The sequence below is a fragment of the Phalaenopsis equestris genome, unplaced genomic scaffold (assembly GCF_001263595.1).
Source record: "Phalaenopsis equestris unplaced genomic scaffold, ASM126359v1 Scaffold000994, whole genome shotgun sequence".
In the NCBI taxonomy this organism is placed as follows: Eukaryota; Viridiplantae; Streptophyta; class Magnoliopsida; order Asparagales; family Orchidaceae; genus Phalaenopsis; species Phalaenopsis equestris.
In genome coordinates, this window is record NW_018165433.1 from 461812 (window position 1) to 473687 (window position 11876).

Sequence of the window (11876 nt, forward strand, 5' to 3'; positions counted from 1 at the left end):
AAAGAAAAGTCACTAAATCAAGAAAAAAAAAAGAAAAGATTGCTTGATTTACCAGTATCCAAATATCAGCTACCCAGTTTTTGCCATGCAGAAGACAACAGAAACAAAGTCGACAAAGGAAAAGTGGGAAACGATGAAGCATAGACACAAACATAAGCCATAGATACAACATAATTGAAAAAAAGTAAAATACAACATTCCATGGAAATATATATATTTTTTATAAATTTGAATACACAATTTGTAATAAAAGCACCTAATGTCAATATTTTCTATCAAAAAGCATCACACAATGAAGTATAATATCATTAGTATTACAATAGAAGCGGAATAATCAAAACTGAAAACATTAGTTTCACTAGAATAAAATTATGATATTTTATAAAGTGCAATTAATTGTCAACAACACGTCAATTTGAGCATCAATCATTAAAAATTATCTTGTCCAAATCAGCATCATAATGTCAACAAAAAATGATAAAAACAAAAAAAAACCATTTAATCTTCAAAACAATCACAAAATACGAGCACATGATGTATCACTAACACATTAGGAGATGTAGGAGGCATTTGGCGAGGCAACAAGCTAACAGTGCATTACCGGAACGCACAGGAGTAAAATCAAGGCAGCCTATCTCGGCACGGGGCCATGCAATGGGATCCGTGGAGGGCAGCATTTCACAATTCAGGCAAAATTTTTCTGATTTTAAACCTTTTCGTCTCCGACCTTTCCTCGCAATATACCCAATAAAGAATGAATTTGGGGATTGGTCATATTGGCTTCGGTTGTGATCTTCTGAACATAGGTTGAAATTGTTCTTTATGGTTGCTTTCGTTTTCCTCACTCAACTTGTGAAATGCCTAAACACCTAACATATCTGGCTCTCACTTTCTATCTAGTTTATTACTCTCATGAATTCATCTGGATAGTTTCCATTTGAGTTTTTTTAGCGGAGATTATTTGCAGTTCGATGGTTTTCTCTTGAAACTTCAATTTTTTGAGATGTTGCGTCTACTCAGTTGTTGATTTCTTATTTTGCTGAGCATTTGTGACGTTACTTGAAATCCTTAGACGGGGAGGATGGCATTTAATTGGATTGTCTCTTAGTTTTTTTTTTTTTTTTTTTTTTTTTTTTTTTTTTTTTTTTTTTTTTTTTTTTTTTTTGTCTTTTTGTGATCATGTATGATACTTTTAGAATGTAACTTGGTTATTTCTTTCTATGGTTCAGTCATCAATAGTCTGATCCCGTTGGATTCTTCTTCTTATTCTTCCTTTTTTTTTTTGTTATTCTGTGAATGTTGGTTACTTTTTTTCCTCAAATAGCATTGTTGAGACGATTATTTCTTAATAATGAAAATGTTTGACCTGAATACAGTGAAAATGTTTAGTGCTAAGCCGTCCCTGAAAGCGATGCGTTGTATGACCTGAATACAAAGAAATGAGTGCAAGAGCAGCTACACCGGTGCTCAGGTGTAGTGTCAAATAAGCAATAGTTCCCACATTACGGACAAATGCGGGTACATAAGTTAGTCTATAAAACTAATATTATGATAGGATCTTGGAATATAGGTACTCTTAATGGTGAATTAATAGAATTACTTGATATTATGATTTATAGAAAGATAAATATCTTATTTATTCAAGAAACTAAATGGAATAAATTGGTTGGAGAAAATGCTAATGAGATTGATAACTTAGGTTTTAAACTTTAGTATTCTGGTAAGAGTCGCACTAAAATTGACAAAAATATAATTATAGATAAGAGTTTAAAAGATAATGTTGTAAAAATTAATAATTTTGGAGATAAAATTATAGCCCTTAAGATTATTGTTGTTACTAAATTTTTTAATATTATAAGTGTTTATGCTCCCCAAGTAGGTTTAGAAATAGGTTCTAAAGATAAATTATGGAATGACTTAGAAGACTTAATACAAATGATACCTCTTGAAGAAAGAATTTTTATTGGAGGAGATTTAAATGTACATGTCAATAGAGTCGTAGAAGATTTCAGAAATATTCATTATGGCTATGGTTTTGGAGTGATTAATGAAAAAAATAGTCAGATTTTGCTTTAGCATATAATTTTATTATTACTAATATTTTATTCAAGAAAAGAGATGAGCATCTTATTACCTATAAGAATGGTATAAGTGTGGATCTAATAAAATACAAATTAATTATTTTCTTATGAGGAAAAAGATATCGTCGAGGATCAGCAAGATTGTAACGACTGCAATGTCATTCCAAGTGAGGATTTAAGTGCCCAAAATCGATTATTAATCTTAGATTTTAAGATGAAGATTTGTACAATAAAGAATACTAGGAGGCCTCATCGTAAAATTAGATAGGGGTACCTAAAAGACACAAATAAAATTATTTTTACGAATAAAATTCAGTATGTTAAAATTTGGGAAGTTTATGAAGAAGCAAATGCTATGTGGGATAAAGTAGCAAACACTATTAAAGAGGTGGCAAAAGATTCGTTTGAAGAATCAAAAGAAAAAATTTCTATAAATAAAAATAGTTGGTTGTGGAATAATAATGTGCAAGAAAAGATAAAGTATAAAAAATTATATTATAAAGTTTAGAGAAGTGGAAAAATATCAAATAGCCCGCAGAGAGTCTAAAAGTACAATATGTGACTCTAAAAATTTTGTTATTAGTGATCTTTACAATAAATTGGATAATAAGGAGAGCGAAAAATATATGTATAAAGTAGCCAAACAAGAGAAAATAAAAATAAACATTTAACGCAAGTAAATTGTATTAAAGATGAAAATCAAAAAGTTCTTTTCTTATAAAAAGATATTCAACATAGATGAGTGAGTTATTTTGATAAACTTTTTAATGAAATTTCTGATGATGCGATCGACCTTAGTGATCTTAGTATCGTTAATAATAATAAAATGTCTCATTTTTACCATTGCATTAGAAAAAAAGACATTGAGGATTTTTTAAAGGAAACTAAGGGTGGAAAGTCTGCAGGACCTGATAATATCTCAATTGAAGTGTGGAAATATTTAAGAAATTTGGGAGTTTCTTGGCTTACTAAACTTGCAATATTATTTTAAAACTAAAAAAATGTCTGAGGAGTGGAGGAAGAGTATTTTGGTCCCTATTTTTAAGAATAAAAGGGATGCACACAAGAGTATGGAAATTATTGAGGAATTAAGTTGATGCGTCAAACTTTAAAATTACGGGAGAGGGTAATTGAACATAGTTTAAGACGTATTACAAAGATTTCTCATAATCAATTTGGATTCATGTCGGGCGGGTCTACGGGTCTACTATGGAAGGGGTCTACTATGGAAGTTATACATTTATTGAGAGGTTTGATGGAGAGGTTCAGAGATAATAAAAAGGATCGACATTTGATTTTTATTTATTTAGAAAAAGCCTATGATAAAGTTCCAAGAGATATCCTTTGGAGAGTTCTTGAGAAAAAAGATGTTGATATGACTTATATTCAAGTCATTAAAAATATGTATGCTAGAGTGGTTACTTGTGTTCGAACTAAATGGGAATTGACCAAATATTTTCGTAATTCTTTTAGATTACATTAGGAATCGGATTTAAGCCCATATCTATATGCTTTAGTTATGGATGGTCTTCCTGGACATTTACAAGAGGATGTACCTTGGTGTATGCTTTTTGCTTATGATATCCTTCTCGTGGATAAAATGAGAGAAAAAACACAGAAAAAACTTGAATTACAGGTCTACATTGGAGTATAAAGGCCTTCGTTTGAGTAGAAATAAAACTAAAAACATGGAATGTAACTTTAGTAGTAGCTCTAGTGACAGAAGTGTAACTTTGGGTGAACAAATTATTAAAAGGTGTGAACGATTTAGATATCTCGAGTCAATTGTTCAAAGCGATGGTGATATAGATGGGGATGTTAATAGTAGAATTCAGGTTGGTTGGTTGAAGTGGAGGAATGCTTTGGGCTTATTGTGTGATATAAAAGTACAGCTTAAACTGAAAGGAAAATTTTATAAGATCGTTGTGAGACATGCAATGCTCTATGACACTGAATGTTGGCCTTTAAAAGAGAAGCATAATACTAAGTTAAATGTTGACAAGATGAGAATGACTAGGTGGATGAGTGGATTTACATTTAGAGACAAAATGTGAAATGAATATATACATGATAGGGTTGGTGTGGCTTTAGTGACGAAAAAATTAGAGAGTCGTCTTAAATGGTTTGATCACATTAAACGCTTCTGATGACACAATTAGAAGAATAAATGTTTTAGATTCGACTTATGTTAAGAAAGGCAGCGGTAGACCTAGGACGACTTGGGCTTATTGTATAAAAAAAATATTTTAATTTATTAGAATTAAATGAAAATATGACATCAAATAGGACGCAATGGAGAAAAAAGATTCATGTAGTCGGCCCCACTTGATGGGATTAAGGCTTTGTTGTTGTTGTTGTAGAAAAAGTTTGACATTTTTTTTGCTCCTTGATATGTAAGTACATCATAATTGTGTGGTATGTTCGAAAATTTCATACGTTTAGATGATATGTCAGAAAATTTTTGCGTTAGTGCTTAAGGTATGACCATATTTCTATAGCTATGTGATCATGGTATGAATCATAGTATGAATTTGCTTGTGATTTGTCACTTTTTCTGAATTTCTAAATTTATTTATGTTGTTATGTATTTGTTAAGTTTGAATTAGTTAACTTACATAATCATGTGTATAGAAGAGCAATCTAGTCATTATTTCAGGAACAGTTGTTGAACTAACCAAACAAACACACAAATTCACCAACAATAGCTTCTCCGCAACAGCTTCTTTTGCAGTTGCTGCACAACTACTTCAAAAAAATCCAATTGCATCAAATGTATCATAATCATCATGACTAAAGCAAACGTCCTCTTCAATAAAACATTCAATAACATTAATTAGAAAATTATAGTTTGCAAAGTTGACTCACAAAAATAAATATAATTCATCATTGTCTCGTGTCATAATCATGCCAAAGCATGTCTCGGCCACATCATACCGCGTCCTATAGTGTCCAACTTCATTTTTTGTAAATTAAATACCTAAACTGGAATTTTTTACTTAACAACAATATTTTTTAGCATGTTGAGCAAAAAGTTTTTTCTAAAGTGTCTTTCTTTGAAAGTTGAGCAAACAAGCATGGACAAGGAAAAATGATAGCAAGAAATGGCAGAACTCTTAGTCCCACACAGTTCAAGTGACCTACTTCCATTTTTATCATCTATTTTTTTCTAAATCTTCTTTGTCATGATGGGACTCTCTTGTTCCTTATATTACTTTCAATACGCGTTCTTTGTTGAAGCTTATTTTTGGCTCGATAGATTTTATAATTAGAATTTTATCCCTTCCTCAAGTGAAAAGCCTATAGCAGACTTAGAATTTAATCATTTCCTATTTGGCTTACATGGTACAAAAAATCAAAGAGACATTTAGGTACTTAGCTCTGTTAGCATAGATCTGCATTTACAAATGGATAAAAAATTTGATTGTTCTCGCTATCAGTCTATATTGAACTTCAATACATATGCCTTGACTCATAAAGAGACATGTAACAACCTTGGGGTTCACAAGATCGTAACACCAACTTTTTAAAAACAATTATTTTATGAAGTATGACACAAAATTCTAGATGCAAAGGATGATAATAGTTTGTCATGAGCATGAGAATTCTTTTCTATTTTTATATTATGATCGCGTAGTTTTTTTTTTTTTTTTTAATGATTATGTGCAATATGCTCGACTTAGTAATAAGTTTCAAATGTTAGGTGTTCTTATTTGGTTGAAGCTCAAACATAAATTATCTCAGATTATTTGGTTGAAGCCCAAATCAAGATAAACAAACCTCTGGAGAATCTTTTTAAGCTACAAAAATTTACACATGGCTTATATGTGGTTTGGAAGTAAGCAAGGCTGAGGTCAAGGCCCCATAAGGTATAAGTTTAATAAACCAATACAGCATTATTGCCTCCCTTGCATAAAACATCATCCCACATGCTCCCCCCTATTCAATACTCCAAATTATCACCATCTTCATCCTTCTTACTTATGCTAATCACAATCAATTTCTCATTTCTCATTCATTGTCATCAATCTCCTTCATTCCTCATATGCATCGTCTTCTTTCACCCAACGTTTATCATCATATATACCCATGTTATTATTATCGAATATAATGCATGAACCCTTTACAATATCTAAGTGTATATAGTGTGTCAATAAAACACTATCGATTCGCTTGCATAAAACAACATCACACATGCTTCCCACTTTTTAATACTCCAAATGATTACCATCTTCATCCTTCTTTCTCAAGCTAATCACGATCAGTTCCCCATTTTTCATTCATCATCATCAATCTCTTTGTTTGTTTTTCGAGGAGAATGTACCTTGGTGTATGCTTTTCACTGATGATATCCTTCTTATGGATAAGACTAGGGAAAGCAAGAAAAACTTGAGCTATAGAGGTCTACTTTGAAGTCTAAAGGCTTTCATTTAAGTAAATCTAAAACTGAATACATCAAATGTAATTTTAGTAGTAGTAGATCTGGTGACAGAGTTGTAATTATGGGTGATCTAATTATTAAAAAATGTGAACGCTTAGATATCTCAGGTCTATTGTTCAACGTGATGGTGATATAGATGGGGATGTTATAAGTAAAATTCAAATTGGTTGGTTGAAGATTGGTTGGTTGAAGTGGAGGAAAAGTGGAGGAATGCATTGAGCCTATTTAGACTTAAAAGGAAAATTACGGTGAAACCTGCAATGCTTGCTTTACTACGTAGAATGTTGGCATTTAAAAGAGAAGCATAAAACTAAGTTAAGTGTAGTTGAGATGAGAATGCTTAGGTGGATGAGTGGCTTGACATTTAAGAGACAAAATGCAAAACAAAGGTCATCTTAAATAGTTTGGTCAATTAAAAATCAAACATCTGATGATCCAGTTAGGAGAGTATTTCTTTTAGATTCGGCTTATGTTAAGAAAAATGGAGGTAAACCTAAAAAGATTTGGGCTTATTGTACAAAAAATGATCTTAATTTATTAGAATTAAACGAGAATAAGACACTCCAGGACACAATGGAGAAAAAAGATTCATGTAGCTGACCCCACTTAGAATCTGTTTGGGGCAGCCACAGCTTATTAAAAAGCTATTGCGCAGCAACTGTGTCAGGAAGCTACTGCGCAGAAACTGTATCAGGGAAGCTGTGTCTCTGTTTGTTATGTGCAGTTATGCAACAATTGTGATGCAGTTTCTTATGACAAAAATACATTTTTGCTCGTGTACTATTAAACTGTTTATAACAGAATCAGTCCTTGTTGCACATTTTATAAATGGAAACAGATATCCAATTTTAATATTGCATAATAAAACCAAGAATCATTAAACCAATCAAAATTAAAAATAAAATTATTACAATAACAATTAATACTATCATAATGTTGAATTTAAAATTCAGATGATTAATTTCACGAGATAAACTCCACTCCAAAGAAACTCTCCCCACCACCACTAGTCCTACACACCACCAAGACCACACCACCACTATCGCCACAAATACTACCAACACACAAACAACACCACCACCACTGCCATCACACAAATACCACCACCACAACCACCACAAATTTATCATCAACACCAACACAACCACCACCACATCATCACAACCATCGCCATCAAAACCAACACACTACCGAATAAAGAAAATCGAGCTACGAACCAATATAATTCATTGGCTAAACACAGAGACACTAAACCAACAATAGCAACCCATCATACACAGTGGCCACAAAGCAACAATATCAACCCACCAAACAGTGGCCGCAAAATAATAATAGCAACCCACACAATGACTACAAACCACCAATAGCAACCACCCATTCATAAAACCTTCATATGTCACAGAAAAAAAGAAATACACTTGTTATATGAATTCCACATATCCCTACATGTCACCATCCCTCATCTAACCCTGTGGTCACCAGCCCAAGATGAACCAAAAACCGCCAGGCCTAAAAAGAAATGTACTTCATATATTAAACAAAAACCGCAAAGAGAAAAGGGCCAAAATCACATATATCTAAAAAATTTCAAATTTCACAGAAAAAGGATATGCAATATGGTGTTTTCCCCTCCTTATATTCATTTTCTCCATAAAGCACCACAAACTGCAAAAAACAAGTCAGAAACTATAGTGAACTAAAAGCCGCAAAGAGCAAAGAGCCAAAGTTGCAAATACCTGATAAATTTCAAATTTCAAAATAAAATTAATATGCAATATGGTGTTTTCCCCTCCCTAGATTCGTAATTTCGCCAGAGCAAAGTACTAAACTGCAAAAAACCAAGTCACACACGACAACGAAAAACCACAAATTTCTCAAAAAACATGATTGCAATGGAACATTAATAGAAACCATTTCTCCATAGAGCAAAGCCACAAATCTCAAATATCAAGCCACAAAAGAAAACCACAAACAAAGGGGCGGAGGATAGAAAAGGGAAAACAGTGATTCTTGGCAGTTCTCTCACGATGGGAGAGAAGGAACTGCTAGGGCAGAAATGTGAGAGAGAAGAAAGGGGAGCAGAGCAGGGAGAACGAACCGCTAGGGAGAAACACGAATGCTAGGATGGGCAACACAAGTAAAAGGTTTGTGATAAAACACGGGCCACAAGGCCAAGCCTGCGACCGCATTTTAACAAAATTTTCCAAATAAAATGTCGTGCCGCATGAAACAAACATCAAACATGGCATTTTCCCACCACGTCGCTCCATTTAAGCTGCCCCAAAAGCAACCATAGTGGGATAAATTTTTTTGTTATTGTGGTCATCAATCTCCTTCATTCCTCATATGCATCACCTTCTTTCACCCCAAGTTCGACATCATTTATACCCATAACATTATTATTGATTATAATGCATCAACGCTTTACAAGATGTAAGTATATAATATGTTGATGCACCAACGACATGTACTAATAAATAAATAAGAGAAAAGATGTGTATCATAGGTTACGTGAAATAGCTATTAGGAGAAGGGAGAGTTTATATATAATTGAAAAATAATAAAACTTAATTTTGATATACACAAATGAAATAAGCCTTAAAAAATTTATTTACTTAAGATTTGTTTGGTTTGATTTTTATAAATGCATGTAGTTTACAAACACATGAGTTATTTGATCAAACACAATTCATACTCATTCAAATATTTTGGTGTTTTTTATGATATATTTCAAATGAATTAGAATACGGTAGGTAATAGCAGGAGGTACAATGGAGAACGACAATACAAGGCAACCAAAATTGAGTGATTGCAAGTGGCGACGAACGACAAAGGTCAGCCATGGACAATGGAGGATAATGACAATTAATGGCGGCAACCGCCAAAAGGGAAGGTGAGAACATACACTATGAGTATTTCCTACATTTGGAATTTTTTGGTAAATCTAAATTCATAAAAAATAGGTATTATGGGGCATGCTAAATCATCTAAACAAATACTTTGATATTGGTTTACCTCAAACCAAACAACAATACGATACACCCATACATTTTTTTTTACTTTTGACTCGTAACACTTACGACCAAACAACTACTTAGAGGTCAACTTTTCATAATGTTTGTTTTTTTGCCTCAATTGTAAAAGAGAAAAATCTACTATAACATGAATTGGATTGTATGCACTATTGATTATTTAATTTTTTGCAGCTAAATATCATGCTTTAAAATTTCTAATATACGCTATGTCAAAAATTATTAATAATCGACTTGTTCGGTATCTTATATTGTGCTTGAATATACATGTCTCGGTCGGTGCATAATAGATTTTCAATGATGATATAAACTTCAAATGGCATTCCAATTGTTGTCCTTCATTCATATTAATGTAGCCCTTGTCAATGCCACAATCATCATCATCATCATTTGTTGTTGCAAATGCTGCAACCACATTATTGTTATCAACATCCCAAGCTCAAATATTCTTTTTTTTAACTGAAGTTAATAAATGATAACATTAGATGAGATGAGAGTTAGTTTGCCATCAAATTATCACCATAATTACTTACAAAATGGAGCTAATTAACCTTAATTATCCGTTATTAAATAAAGTTCAATAGTGGTTCATAAAAATTAAGCATATTATATAGCATATTTTTTATCTACTAGTTTAATCTACTAAAATAAGTGAAAAAAATATTGTCTCCATCAAATAAATGTTTTTTTTATATCAACTTTTCTTTTGGCCAATTGGACTGCTCGCATTGTTCACTGATTCCACGAATGTAAAATATAAAGAAAAACTTGCTATAAAGATGTGCTTCAAGTGGGGGTGAGTTATACATATCGAGTGGGGAACTTATAACAATTCTCAATTTAATAAACCGACTTCTTATTTAAACATTGATTAAAATATGGATAGAAATTGTGAGAATGTATATTTTTTTACTCAAATATCCTATTTAGGAAAACAATAAAATTATCAAGAAATAAAGTTTTTTCTTTTCTTTTCGCTTTCAATGCCTGCATAAAGGATTCTTTGTAGCAAGAATAAATCAAATATGATCTCTAGAAAACTTAATTTTTGGCTAACCTCTGCAAACTTCAAAGCTTTTAGAGACTGGGCTCATGTGTTCACTCGAGTGCCAGAGGAAAATTTTAAAGTATGCTCAACTTTGGAAAAAGGTTCCTTAAACCTACCCTATTTAGCTAGGGTAAGGCCTATCCTCACTTAGCTTATCTAAATAGGCAACCAAGCAGTCCACTCTCAAGCTTATCACTTGGCTTATGTCCACCTAATAAAATACAACAAAACATAACAGACCCATGGGCATTCGGGTATGATGACATATAAATTCTGCCCAAATTAAATGATAGAAAAACAGTCCGACAACATTTATACGTTCGTTATTTAAAATTACGGACAAATCAAACAATGTATAGTCATTAATAACACAAGCACGACAACATTAGAAAGCAAACAGCAGATATAAGAGAACCAAACACTTATAAAGAGGGAAAAGAAAAGTGAAGTGTGATACCCCCCGAAACTCGGCCTCCCTCTCAGCCTGCAGAACCCCACTGGCATGTGATGCCCGCTGGAGCTCGTGAAGTACAGCAGCTAGCTCCTGCTTTAGCGCGACATGGGTGGCCGCCAATCGCTGGTTGTCAACAAGCAAGCCCTGGATCTCCTGATTCTGCGCGGCGAAACGCTCATCAATCAACAATGAAGGGAGAGACTGCGGCCCGCGAAGACCCCCGGCGAAGGGCGGCAGGACGTCGCGCATCTCGTCGAGGAGAGCAGGGTGACGATGGTGGGGTCGAGGGATGGGGACGAGACCACTGCCAAAGGGAGGAGGAGATGAATGGCGGCCCGGAGGAGGGCCTTTCATGCCGTGAGGAGCCAGGCGATTCCGACTGGACATGGTGGATAGCAGAAGTAGAGAAACCCTAGAGGGGCAACAGCATTTGATCTGGAAAATAACCCGGACAGATTACGCTGTGTGGATTCGTTTTATATTCAGATGGTTTTATAAACCCATTAAAAATATAAATATATATAAAGGTGATATATATATATATATATATATATATATAGTGGGAAAATCCAAAGAACAGTATATACAAATGATTAAGAATTTGTTATGAGATTATTTTCTTGGTGGGGTAGAAAATTTGTCATAAGGGCAGCTACCAACTAGATGAAAATTTATAACAAAACTTCAAGTTGGATGAATAACCTTATTGAGTTCTCCTAACAAAAATAACTACTTAAAAGGTTGGTACACTAAAAAAGCAGCCAATGGTTTTATTCTAGTACTATTGAACTCAGATTCGGCTGTAAATCACACCCAAGATATA

At 33.3% G+C, this 11876-nt stretch overlaps 1 protein-coding gene across 1 annotated transcript in view; it reads right to left on the reverse strand.

The window, feature by feature from the left end:
• Positions 1–11537, reverse strand: part of LOC110032651 (protein FLX-like 1) — a 26044-nt gene extending 14507 nt beyond the window's left edge. Inside the window, exon 1 of the mRNA XM_020736347.1 lies at positions 11057–11537. Coding sequence (XP_020592006.1) covers positions 11057–11440 — 384 coding nt within the window. The 5' untranslated portion in view covers positions 11441–11537. The remainder of the gene's footprint in view (positions 1–11056) is intronic.
• Positions 11538–11876: the final 339 nt, after the last annotated feature.